The following is a 14,042-nucleotide window of genomic DNA, read 5'->3' as shown; positions in this document are numbered from 1 at the left end:
ACTAAAAATGGATCCTTTTCTCACCTCTTATATAAAAATCAACTAAAAATGGATTAAATACTTAAATGTAAGGACTAAAACTATAAAACTACTAGAAGAAAACATAGCTGAAAAACTCCATGACTTAAAAACTTTAAAAACTCATTTTTAAATCAGTTTATCTTTATGTTGTTGAGTTTTAAGAGTTCTTTGTATATTTCAGGTAATAGTCCTTTATTAGATATGTATTTTAGAAATATTTTCTCCCAATCTGTGGCTTATCTTCTCATTCTCTTCTCAGTGTCTTTCACAGAGCAAAAGTTTTTAATTTTAATAAAGTCTATTTTATCAAGCCTTTCTTTTATATATTGTGCCTTTGGTGTATCTAAAATGTCATTGCCATACCCACGATCCATCTAGATTTTTCTCCTATATTATCTTCTAGGAGTTTTTTTTTTTTTTTCTGATAGAGAGTCTTGCTCTGTCACCCAGGCTGAAGTGAAGTGGTGTGATCTCAGCTCACTGCAAACTCTACCTCCCAGGTTCAAGAGATTCTCCTGTCTCAGCCTCCCGAGTAGCTGGGATTATAGGCACACCACCACACCCAACTAATTTTTGTATTTTTAGTAGAGACAGCGTTTCACCATGTTGGCCAGGCTGGTCTCAAACCCCTGACCTCAGGTGATCCACCCACCTTGGCCTCCCAAAGTGCTGGGATTATAGGCTTGAGCCACTGCACCCAGCCATTCCAGGAGTTATATAGCTTTGTGTTTACACTTAGGTCTGTGATCCACTCGTGTTATTTTTTCAAAGGGTGTAATGTGTCTGATTTTTTTTGGCATGTAAATGTCCCGTTGTTTCTGTACTCTTTGTTGAAGAGACTATCTTCTCTTCAATATATTGCCTTTGTTTCTTTGTCAAAGATCCACTGACTCTATTTGTGGGTGTCTATTATTGGGCTCTCTGTTCTGTTCCATTGCTTGATTTATCTGTTCTTTTGCCAATACCACACTCTCTTGACTACTATAGCTGTGGAGTAAATCATCATGTCAGGTAGTCTCAATCCTCTTTGTTGTTCCTCTTCAATCTTGTGTTCAATATTGTTGGTCTTTTGGTCTCCATACAAACTTTGGAATTAGTTTGTTGATATCTGCAAAATAACTTGCTGGGATTTTGATTGGGATTGTAATGAATCTATAGATTCAACTGGGAAGAACTGACATCATGAAAATATTGAATCTTCCTATTAATGAATAGCCTTTATTTTTGAAGGAATTTTTGCTGGATAAAGTATACTAGGCTGACAGTTTTTTCTCCTTCAGCATAGTATAGTTGTCATACTTTGTCTTTTATCTTACATTGTTTCTGACAAGAAATCTGCAGTTTTTATTTGTGCTTCTTAGTATATAATGTTTTTCTCTGGGCTGCTTTTAAGACAATTTCTTTATGATTTGTTTTTAATAATTTGATTATCATGTGCCTTGATGTGATTTTCTTTCTGTTGATCCTACTTAGAGTTCATTATATTTCTTAATTTGTGAGTTTATAACTTTCATCAAATCTTACATTCATGTGTACCTTTAAATCTTTTGGCATATTTATAAGAGATATTTAATCTCTTTATCATGTTTGTTTCCCTTCGCTCAAAGTTCTTGTCTGCTAATTTCATCTTCTCTAATTTCTGGATATGTTTCTTTTGATGATTATACTCCTTATTATGAGTGATATTTTTCTTCTTTGTGTAGCATTTTTTGCTTGGATGTTACATTGCAAGTTTATGTTGTTGAGTACTAGATTTTGTTGTCTTTTCTTTAAACAATGTTGAACTTTATTCCAGATTAAATTAGTTTCAGTTCAGCTTGATCTTTTTGATGCTTGCTTTTAAGTTTTGTTAGAACAAGTGTAGATTAGCCTTTATTTTTAGGGCTAGTTTAGCTTTAATTCTCTGATGTGATGTTTTTAGGGTCTCTACTAAGTACTGTGTGTATGTAACATGGATTCTTCACTCTGGCTAGTTGGGACTAAACATCTTCCAGTACTATGCGAGCTTGTGGCATTGTCCAGCTTACAACTCTCTAGCGTCATAGGGCTGTACCTATAGATTCATGCCTCAGTGTCCAGCAACAGGTCAAGGGGCTTCCTGTGCAGATTCCTCTTCTTTCTCTGCATATCTCCCTCTAGTCTATGTCTCCTCACCTCATTGTGCCCACTGAACTCTACTCTGGATTTCCCTCTTGGCATTATTGTCTGAAAAGGCAATCCAGATAGAAAGTAAGGGCAATTATAGGGCTAATCATGTTTGTTTCCCTTCGCTCAATGTGCTGCTTGTTGTACAATGTATGAAATCAGTTGTTTAATTCTGCCCATTAAAAAAATTATTCAAGGATGGGCCACGCACAGTGGCTCATGCCTATAATCCCAGAATTTTGGGAGGCAGAGGCAGGTGGATCACTTGAGGTCAGGAGTTCGAGACCAGCCTGGCCAACATGGTGAAACCCCGTCTCTACTAAAAATACAAAAGAAAAATTAGCTGGGTGTGGTGGCATGTGCCTGTAGTCCCAGCTACTCGGGAGGCTGAGGCAGGAGAATCGCTTGCAGCTGGGAGGCAGAGATTGCAGTGAGCCGAGATTGCACCACTGCACTCTAGCCTGGGTGACGGGGTGAAACTCCATCTCAAAAACAAAAGAAAAAAATTATTCACAGATGGAGAGCAAATTGAGTTTCAATAACTTCATTGTGAGTAGAAACAGAAGTCCTTTCACATTTATCTTTAAAGCTCTCTCTGTAGGTATGCCATTGTGATTTTGATTTCAATAATTAATATGTTTTTCTATCTAGTGGTTTTTAATTTCATTATACTTTTCGTCTTTGTACTAGTATTTTATTGATTTTTATGTCTACCTTATTCTATTCTGATGGTAGTTTGTTTCTTGCTCCTATTTTGTATGTCTCATTTTTTTCCAAATATTAAACATAAGTACTTTACATTCCGTATTTAATAATTCCAGTGTCTGAGAACTTCGATAGGGCTAATTCTGCCTCATGTTTGTGCTGAGTCTTTCTTACAGTGCCTTGATTCCTTGTGTGTCTTTCAGTTTAAGACTCTGAGCTTATACTTGATGGGGCTTTATTTGTTGAAATCCTTTAAGACTGGGCTTAACTCTCCAGAGATTTTACTTTTGTCTCTGCCAAGCTCTCATAGGGTTGTTAACCTGAGATTGCTTTAAGGTAACTCACCAGCTTGGGATTTCCTGGACCACACGTATAATGCAAATTAGAATGTCAAAAATGCATTAGGGTAAGCTGTGGTTAGAAATTCTCAAGGGGATTGTTTTCTCCTCGTATCCAGAGCCTGAATCCTGAAAGATGCCTTTTTTTTCTTTTTTTCTTTTTTTAATCAGTTCACTGTTCTGGTGGGTGAACTTTTTCCATAGTTCACACCTTTACTGAGGTTGTAACCCTTCAGGATGTGGAAGTCTGCCTCAGTTCCAAGTTTTTACCATTTGCAGACCCTCATTTCCTGGTTTCCACTAGCCTTTAGAAAATGAATTTTTAGGCTACAGAGACTGGTAGATGCCCTCAAGGGCAAGCACAGAGTCAGCTCTAATTTACTACCTTTTCAAATTCTTTCTTTTTTTTAACCTCTGAAATTTCTGTAATTACTATTGTTAAGATTAGCCTTGCAAATAAGGGTAAATAAAATAATTCTTGAGGATATAGAAACGAGGGCAAATCATAAATGGCAGACAGCATTCTGTTTCCATCTCTCTGGAGACGGGGGTGCCAAACATCCAGATCCATGGGGAATATATCACACTTGCTTGTCAATTTTTTTAATTGACAGCAATTGTATCTATTATATGGGGTATACTGTGATGTTTTCATATAGTTTTACCTTGTGGAATGATTAAGTCACGCTAATTAAAAAATCTAGCACCTCACATACTTATATTTTGTTGTGGTGAAAACATTTAATATCTAATCTTTTAACAGTTTTGAAATATACAGGCCAGGCACAGTGGCTCACACCTGTACTACCAGCACTTTGGGAGGCTGAGGTGGCAGGATCACTTGAGCCCAGGAGTCTGAGACTAGCCTGGGCAACAGAGTGAGATCTCCATCTCCACAAAAAAATTAAAAAATTGGGTGGGCATGGTGTTACACACCTATAGTCCCAGCTGCTTGAAAGGCTGAGATGGGAGGATTGCTTGAGCCCTGGAGGTTGGGGCTGCGGTGAGCCGTGGTTTGCACTACAGCACTCCAGCCTGGGTGACAGAGTGAGATGCTATCTCAAAAAAAAAAAAAAAAAAAGAAATATACAATGCATTGTTATTTATTACATTCACCATTCTGGGCAATAGATCACTAAAGCTTATTTGCCTGTCTTCCTTAAAAAAAAAAAAAGATCAGATTCATACTTAAAAGGATGTTAATTATACTTAATCCAGGATTTCTAGGTGATTCATAGTGGAACATTTTTCAGGCTGGCTAGATCACCATAATGCTTAAAATCCAAGTCTTTCACTCTAGTTCTTCCCACGGCTGGCACCTTCTCTTCGTTTGGGTCTTATCTCAATGCCAACATCCTAAGTATCCACTTTCCCTAGCAGTTATTTGCTACCACATTACTTTTTATTTTTTCTCTCATCACACTGTACAATAATATTGTTTTCAAAAGGTTTTCCTATGTAGTCTCCCTGTCTCTCCCTCTAGTGTGTAAGAACTATGAGAGTAGATATCAAGTCTTTCTATTTTCTTCTGTGTTTTCAGCCCCAAGGCCAACTGCTTGTCAGAATAAGCACTCAAATATTTGTTGGATGAATAATTTTTTTTCTTGAAGCAAATATAAATGGATACACAACCTAAAATATGTTTCTAAAACTTAAGATTATGTCAGTAAGTACAGCATGTGAATGCTCAGAATTGTCAGTTGTTGTTTATACTTTGTGGTCTCAACTTATCAAGGAGTCCAATAAATTCTGAAGTTGTTATTCTTTTATCAAAAAAGTAAGAAGTGATTTTTATTTCAATATATTGAGCGTAAATAACTTTTTTTAAAGTAAGAATCATGAAAACATGCCTAAAGAAAGTAGCCTAAAATTATTTTCAGGACATGACACCTCCCCATCTCCAAACAAAATTAAGAGTGCATATGCCACTTACCTTATTTGTGTGTAAGGGAGTAGAACTGTTTCACAGAGAAGAGAGTTTTGTACTTAGCTATTTGACTAATCAAATCGTATAACATCTCTGAGCTTAGAAAATGTAATCTAAATATGGTTAATTTTCCCTCTAGCAAATCCTGGAAATCCTCTTTTTTAATAAAATCCTCGTAATGTTTATAAGATATTCCTTTTTCTTTTTTTTTGAGACAGAGTCTTGCCCTGTCACCCAGGCTGGAGTGCAGTGGCACGATCTTGGCTCACTGCAACCTTCACCTCCCAGGTTCAAGCAATTCTCTGCCTCAGCCCCCCGAGTAGCTGGGATTACAGGTGCCCCCCACCACACCTGGCTAATTTTTGTATTTTTAGTAGAGACTAAAGATGGGGTTTCACCATCTTGGCCAGGCTGGTCTTGAACTCCTGACCTCGTGATCCATCTGCCTTGGCCTCCCAAAGTGCTGGGATTACAGGCGTGAGCCACTACACCCAGCTTTTAAGATAATTCTTTTGGAAAAACTTTCCTGGAATAAGGGCAATCATATATCCTAACTCCAAACAGCAATGACAACAACCAAAAAGCAAGCATTTATTACAAGAGACAAGGCCCTGAGTTGAGAGATTTATGTGCATTTCCTTATTAAAACCTTAAAGATCCTTTTATAAAATAATTATTATTCCCACCTATAGGTGAGTAAACTTTGGTAAACAGAAAAGTTGCTCATAGTTACAAGGTTAGTGAAATCCATGTTCTTTAATAATTCTTTATATTGTTCCACAAAGAAAAACATTTTCAGTATTTAGTTTTTATGTTTTGGAAGCACATGTAGGTCTTGAATTTCTAGGGTTGATGACTCCACATTCTTTCTTGTTTTATTGGTGGAAAACCAAACCGGAAATCATGATCTGAGAGGGTGTGTTCTTGGGTCATTCTACTAATACAAACCTAAGTCATTTGGGGACTTTATTCATACATATTTCCAATATATTTTGGAAATAGCATTGAATTGTACCTATTTTAAGGATAATATCGGTGACATTCAATTCATAATTGTATAATGAATTTTATTCAACTTCAGTGACAATTGCTATTTGATCTCAGCCTACAACCCTAAATCTTGTTGAACTACTATTTCATGAACGTTCCCTAACTAGTCACTCTTTGGTTAAAAATCTCAGCTGGGTTTAAGATATCTGTGTTAAAGAAGACTCCAAGTCAGGCATCTGGATTCTCTAAGAAGGGTTTTCCCTTTTCTTGTATTTCAGGTTAAGGTAATTCTAAAGAATTACACATGAGATAATTTGTTTCTTTAACTCGGATCGCTTTAAAAAATTTGTAATACTCCATATGACCTAGATAAAATGCTTTGATGAATATTGTCTATAGCTGGAGAACTACTGATATATAAAAATGTGTCTTTTTGGTTAGCTCTGCCTACATCATTTGATTTAGCTTTGTGTTCTTTTGCTTTTACGTTTCCATGCTTTCTCCTTATTCTTCCAGGATTTCATACAATTGGAAAGTTAAGTTCTTAGTACTGAGTGGCTAAAAAAGAAATATTTAAATCCACCTAGACACTAGGTACCAAATACACTCAACCATAACCACACCAGTAATGATGCCCTCTAATGGGGAGCACTGGTATCTGAGGATGAATCCCTTCTTCCCTGGTGGAAGTGAAAAAGTATCAAGGATTTTCAGAGAGCTGCTGAAATTTGATGAAGGCTGTGTTCAACTTGTTGACTGCCACTCTTGGTAAATAATAAATATAGGCAGATGTCTCTGAAAAGACTTCTCCAACTTAGGTTTTCCAAGGCCAGTAGCTTAATTTTTTATTTTGTTTTCCTGTTTTAACTACAAACCAAAGCTAAAGAAATGATACAGTGGTCTCATATTCAAGAATCTGATAAATTTTCTACAGAAAATGTAAGTTGTAAAAGGAATGGAGAGTTCTTTAAGCAGCCTCAGAGAAATTATTACCCTGCGTCAAATTCAAAACGGATTGTCAACTACGTCATAATTTTCTGGAAAGGCTGTTTAAATAACAATACTTCAGTGTTGCTTTGCATTTACACTGCCAGAATTATACCAGGCATCTAAAGGCCAGCCCTTGTGGGACACAGTGTCCTTGGCAAGATCTTTAGAAAAAGACAAAAAACAAAAACAGAAAGCAAAACTTGAAAGGAGAGACTCTATGGAGAAGAAAAATGAGAGGAGAGAAAAATGATGCCAAAATATTTAATGTCAAATGCCAATACTAATATTTATTTAAATTTAACTGTTTTCAAATGAATAAGTTGCATATTTATTATTAATATTATTGCATCATATATTATTAATATTATTATTTGCTTAAAAATTGCCATGAATGAATTTTAAAAGGTAGGAAACCATAGGAGATTAATTTTAATGGGAGGAATGATATCTTACTTCTTTGGTTATATAGATGAATTTAATTTGTTTTGGAGATTTTAAGAAGAAATTTACTTTCAACTCTCTACCATAAATGCATATTAACCTAGGAGGTCATTTTTTTTTTTTTGGTCTTGAAAATTTAGTTCTTGCACCAATCAAATCCTTTATGTCTAAAATTTAGACTAAACACTGATTAAGATGCAAACTCCAGTCACATGCACCCTATGTAGTCTAAGAGACTATTCACTCACCTATGGATCTGACAAGTGCTCACGGCTGTGTCTCCACCTCTCACCACATCTGGGTTGTTTTTGTCATTCGAATGCTCTTCTACTTCCTCTAGGAGGCTGCTTTTGGAAAGGAAGGGTTCAGGTTCCCCAGCACAGGCTTCTCTCTGATCTGTTTCAATCTGAATCAAAGGCACTTCCCTCGAGCAAAGTGATTGCCTTTTGTGGTTTATTGGTACAGGGTCCTGGCCTGAGGAAGTTTCTTTTTTAGAATCTAAAGGGCTGTGGTTTGTAAGAGAAGCAGTTTTGCTCAAAGATGACACTGGGGGCTGTTTACATTCGGTAACAGAGTCTTTCCTCGGGCAATCGAGAGACTCTTGAACAAGCAGAGTTGGCCCACTGCACATCTTGCTCGCTGCTAATCTATTTGCACACTTCTCTGCTTGCGAGGGATAGCCACCAGAAACAGACTCAGTGTCAGCTTCCCCCGCATCATCCACAATGATTTTGTTCTTGCGCATGAGAGCCTCAATGGAGCTAGCCCACGTTTCATGAATTAACATGTTCGTGATGTGGTCAGTCCCACCTCTCCGATACAAGCAAGAGTCAGATTTGCAGAGACCGGATGAGGACGCGCTACTGACTGGCTGCACGCTTAGGAAATCTTGTGGGCAGTTCTGAGCAAAGCCATCTAAAGAGTTGGCTTTGATGGGCACATTCACTGTCAGCCTGGAGCACGGGGATCTGCTGTCTGGCATGGACGACTGTCTGTGGCATACTGGGGATCGCAGAGAAGGAGACAGCAGGCCGGCTGTCCAATCCTGGCTGCTCCGTCTGGAGGAGGCGCTTTCTCTGCTGTCTCTTTCGATGTCCCTCAGCATGTACCTGTAGAACTCCTCAGTGATGCTCTCTGTGCTGGACTGCTTGGAGGGACAGCTAGGCCTCACACTGAGGTGGTCACTTTTCCGGCACGCCTGTTGCATGGCTGAGCTCAGAATGCTGCTGGCGTTCTTGCCAGCATAGTAATCCAGCAGTAACTCAAATCCTCTCCCCTCATTTTCCATCTGGTTCACCATGAACCTGGAAAACTCATCGGTGATGCTCTCACAGCTCGACTGCTTGGAGACAGAGCTGGCCCTGCTGACCGGCTGGCTCAGCGTGCTCATTAAGCCCAGGCTGTTGACATAGGCCCTGGCCTCAGAGTCTTCCTCAGGAATGCTTTCGCAGCTGGAGGTCTTCAGCCGGCTCCACCTGTCGCCACTCAGTAACCGATTCCGGGGATAGCCCTGCGCCTGCCACATGCCTTCCACCATAGAGAACTCTGTTAGGTTCATGATCTTGGCTGCCACTTCATTGGCAAAAAGATTGACAGAATCTGGGACATCTTCAAGGTTCATGGACTCATCCACAACCCTGTTCATCAGCTTTTCTTTAAGCTCAGGGTGCTCGTCTGTCTTCTTCTTGATCTCACTGAGCCGGGGCGGCTTGTGTTTCCTCAGAGCGGCCCCGCTCCCCTGGCCCTCTTTCTTCCTCTTCAAGGATCGGCAGGGTACGTTGGGGGTCATCAGAAACTCACTCCCTCTTTTCCATGCACAAAACCAGGGTTGTTTTCCACTGGAGTTGTCAAGGCAAATCGCTGCAATTTCAGTTGCCATGGAGACGACCGTGTCTGCTAATTCTTCCGCAAAGTCTGTAATGCAGTAGATGTCTGGATGCTTTGTTTGAAGCGTGGATTGAGCAGGAAGAGGCAAGTCATCCCCTAACAAGGACAGGTTGACTTGAATTTCGTTGATGCGAGATGTGGCACAGTTGTACTTTTCTTGGGTGTTTGGGTGGATACTGTCCTCAGCCTCCTGGGAACCACTTCTGGACTGGCCGACCCTCGGGGACCTTTGTCCTTCGGAAGAGGCTCTGCATTCATTCTCACTGTGATGAGGGCTTTTGGTATCCTCTCCTGCTGTTCCTTTCGGATATATTTCCTTGGAGTATGTTGTAGCAGTCGAAGAATCGGGCACTCTGTGACTACGTGATAATTCTGACTGCAGTGTGGGGTTCTTGAAGAGGCCTGGCCTCACTCCACCCTTGTCTTGTTTTGAATACATGCCATCCACAAGATTGTTGATGACAAGACTCGTGTTGTGTGAATTGCTAAGTGGAGAGCTGCTGGAGGATTCAGTGGCTTTTGTCCAAGCTTGACTAGCACCCGGATCAGATGGCTGGCAGTCTGGTTCTGTCTCCCTCCTTCTGATGGTCTCCTTAGAAAGGACAGCAGGACATTCACCAAGCCGTACAATATGACTCATCTTCTTAAACGTGAAGCATATCACATCTAAAAGCAGTTGATTTGTACTTTCCATTAAGGTGTCCAGAATTTCAGATGAATGCCTGTTGTCATTGGGGTCGATTATCATATTTTTGTGGTGAACTTCGTCAATGGAGTGCCTCAGGATAACATTGGACAGGGTATGTGCCAGTTCATTCCTGAGGACATTTTCTGAGCACAGGGTCTGAGACTTTGAAGCAGTTTCCATGATTCTCCTGTTCATGGAGTCCAGAAAGTCTCCAATGCTGCTGTAGGTATTAGGCCTTGTTAAAACCAGAGCAGCCTCCTTGAGCAATCCCTCGGCAATGGCTTCCTTGCCAAGCTCCATGCTTGCTACACTACAAAGTGGGGGCATGGCTTCAGAAGCCTCAGCTGCAGGCGAGAGGCCACCACTTGGAGCCACTGAGCACGTCACCTCTTCTCTTTCACCCAGACCACAGACAGCCACGGCACTGGCCACCTGAGTCATGCCACACAAAGCAGATGGAAAGGAGTACTCATTGATGGAAGGTTCCTTGAGTCCTTGGGGTGCTTGAGTTTGCAGCGCACCACTGCCCCCTAGGGGAAAGTTTGAGTCCACTTGTTCCATTTTGAGTCTTTCTGTGGCCTGTGGACTGGAAATGGTTCCAATCACAGTGGCTGCACAAGCTAATGCCACTTCTAGAGCACTCCTCTGGGGTTGTCTGCTGGAGTTCTCTCCAGAGAGGATGCTTGAGGTTTCAACAGAGACTTCCATCTCAGGCCATGAGGAGATGCCTGGCTGTGGGGTAGCATCACTGCCATCTGGACTCTGAACAACGACGATTTTGGGGAGCTCATTCCATGACCGAGAAACCACTGTATCTTTTGTGGAATAGCAACTGGGAAGCAGAGAACTTCCTACAGAAACACTGACTGCAGATTCCTGGGGTAATGTGGGTTGAGACTGAGATAATCTAATAAATGCATCCTGCAGCACGGATTCTGCTAAATTTGTAGCATACTTGCCAGCGGTGACTTCTCCATCTTGTATAGGAGGGAGAGCGTTTCTTGTGTCTTCATGATCTCCTGGGTTTAGGTTGCTTCTCTGCTCTGCCACAGCACATGCAGAAGGTACATCTTTATCCATCATGGAGAAATAAGCATCTTTTGGAATATACAGTGCCTGTGATTTTTCCATTTGACCTTTAAAAGCTTCTGAATAATAATAATGTGTGGCTTGTCTCTCATTCCCCACAGCTTCACTTTTCCACTGTGATGGCTTGGCTGAGGGATCTAGACTCTGCAAGGCTGTGTTCTTTGTTAGGTTTTCTGGAGATCGTTCTGTTTTAATCAATGGTGTGGGATATTTGTTGATGTATTTGTCTTCCAAAGCATAAAGCCACTTTTCCTTGTTGTAATTCCATTCCTCCTGGGTGGCTCCCTTTAGCTGTTTACTTTCCAAAACATTGGCTGAGACATTTATATTTTCATAACCTAGTGAGGAGAAAATGAGGGGCACTATTACTTTTTGGATAGCAGGTTACCATAAGTCTTAAGCAATAATTACTTTCTAAAAATAAAGCATCAATAAAGACACATGCACACGTATGTTTACTGCGGCACTATTCACAATAGCAAAGACTTGGAACCAACCCAAATGTCCATCAATGATAGACTGGATTAAGAAAATGTGGCACATATACACCATGGAATACTATGCAGCCATAAAAAAGGATGAGTTCATGTCATTTGTAGGGACATGGATGAAGCTGGAAACCATTATTCTCAGCAAACTATCACAAGGACAGAAAACCAAACACCGCATGTTCTCACTCATAGGTGGGAACTGAACAATGAGAACACTTGGATGCAGGGTGGGGAACATTACACACCAGGGCCTGTTGTGGGCGGGGGGGAGTGGGAAGGGATAGCATAAGGAGATATACCTAATGTAAATGACAAGTTAATGGGTGCAGCACACCAACATGGCACATGTATACATATGTAACAAACCTGCACGTTGTGCACATGTAGCCTAGAACTTAAAGTATAATAAAAAAATAAAAAATAAATAAAAATAAAGCATCAACTTTTTTCCCCCTTCAAGAATAACAGTTTGAATGGTTTTCCTCAAGAAAAATGAATCTGAAAAGGCTTTCAAATTTCATGATAAAATGCCACCCAACAAAATGGCTTTCCATATGGGATACAAATGCAAGTAGGAGGTGTTTGAGGGCTGAGGGCTGCCACCATTTTTCAGGGGAAGGCAACCCAGATAGTTGGATCTTAGAGCTTCCCATTGGGTACAGAAGGAGAAGGGAGGATGTTTACAGCAACCTCAGTAGTGGGACTGGTTGGAAAGATTTGTTCTAAAGTTTGCATGAGACTTGTCCCAGGGACAGTGGCAACAACATCTGGGGTACCCTTCCTCTGTGGCTAAAAGTGGGGAGGAGGAACGCATTGTTCATTGAGCTCTGTGAATGGGTCAACAGGAAGAGCTGAAGAAAGGGGTACTAAGCACTTTCCTGGATTATCTCTTTCTGTCTTCACAAAAATCATTAGCTATAGGCATGATCGTACTCCCAAATTAGACAAAGCAACTAGGCTAGGAAACATCAGATAACTGGCGCCAGATCTCACAGCCTCAATGTGGCAGTGCTGGGATTCAAATCCAGGCTGGTCCAACTTGGCTTCAACTAATATATGGCTTTTATGGAAGTCTTAGGGAAGTTAACTTTCCTCCCAATGATAGCCTCCATCTCTTGGCAGGCAGGAGGAGTTTCCTTTAAAGTACACAAATTCCCTTCACTATCCCTAAGGCATCTTTTGGGAGTCTGGATCCATCCAACCATTAAGTCTGCCATGTGCGTTTGTCAGTATCTTCACCAGCGTTCTCGTATCCTCCTTCCTTCCTTCCTTAAAATTCAGCAAGTAAAGACTGTGATGTGTCAGCCAAACTGATGTGGCCTGGAACTTTTTTGAAATCTCGCCCAGACATTTTTATATGGGGACTAATTTCAGGAGGCACTAATTGGAAAGTTCTCACCGTTCCTAGATTCGTCCACCTCGCTTTCCTCCTCCAAGTGCTCAGAAGCGGTGAGAAAGTCTTCTTCGATTGAGGATAAGGAACAGTTCGTGTCATCCTCCAGTTTCAAGATGTTTGTTTCCAGGTGGAGCTGTCGCTCCTGCACCAGTTCCAGACCGATCAGAAATTTGTTGATTTCAAAGATGATGCAATTGGTACTGTTTGGTCTGTTCCCTCTTGCACATTGGACCAAGCAGATATCTGGCAGCCAAGGGCACTAAAAGTGGAGAGAAAAGAAGGCATTTATTCAAAAGGGAAAATAAAAGACTATTGCCTCTGACCTTTCCTTTTCCACCAAGCTCTCCTGTTAATAGGAGTGGGGACCTTTAAAATATTTGAAAGGTCTTCTGGGATTATATTAATAAACTATTCGAAAAAAATTCAAGTGATGTTTGGGAACACAAGGTACCTAGGAGAAAGCCTGACTTAGGGGAAAATAGATTGGCTGTATCACATATTTTAGTTTCCCTTGGTCAAAGCAAAAATTCAACTGGGCAAAGTTAAACAGGCAAAGAAGATTTTTATTCAAGGCTATTAAAATAGGGAAGAGAGGCCAGAATTAAGTTGGACCACAACTCCAGTGAAACAAAAGGCAATAGGGTTTTTAAGGGCTAGAGTGACGGGGGAGATCGTAGGTCATCTGTGTTTGATAATTGGCTTTACCAAAGAAAGAGTAAACTTTCTTGTATCTTTATGACAGGAGGTAGGTTTACAACCTGGAGCAAGATGTCCACTGAAGTTAGGTTCTTACGCTCCCATAAAGACTGGGGACTTTAAGGGAACTATCTTCCTTGATGATTACATTTCAAAGAGACAGCTCCCAGGTCCTTGAGAAAGACATTTCTGGGTATAAAGCTGGCAAGAGGCTTTTACAAAAGGATTTACATCTCAA

At 40.5% G+C, this 14,042-nt stretch overlaps 1 protein-coding gene across 5 annotated transcripts in view; it reads right to left on the bottom strand.

The window, feature by feature from the left end:
- Positions 1–14,042, bottom strand: part of SPHKAP (SPHK1 interactor, AKAP domain containing) — a 194,594-nt gene that overhangs the window by 27,606 nt on the left and 152,946 nt on the right. For all 5 annotated transcript variants that reach the window (XM_032754081.2, XM_032754077.2, XM_032754084.2 and 2 more), the window contains 2 exons: positions 13,112–13,367; positions 7,806–11,559 (listed from right to left, as the gene is read on the bottom strand). In XM_032754081.2, coding sequence (XP_032609972.1) covers positions 7,806–11,559; positions 13,112–13,367 — 4,010 coding nt within the window. The remainder of the gene's footprint in view (positions 1–7,805; positions 11,560–13,111; positions 13,368–14,042) is intronic.

Source organism: Hylobates moloch, unplaced genomic scaffold (assembly GCF_009828535.3).
Source record: "Hylobates moloch isolate HMO894 unplaced genomic scaffold, HMol_V3 SCAFFOLD_1, whole genome shotgun sequence".
NCBI classification, from domain to species: Eukaryota; Metazoa; Chordata; class Mammalia; order Primates; family Hylobatidae; genus Hylobates; species Hylobates moloch.
Note: the sequence above shows the minus strand (reverse complement) of the source record. Positions and strands in the feature narration are given on the sequence as shown.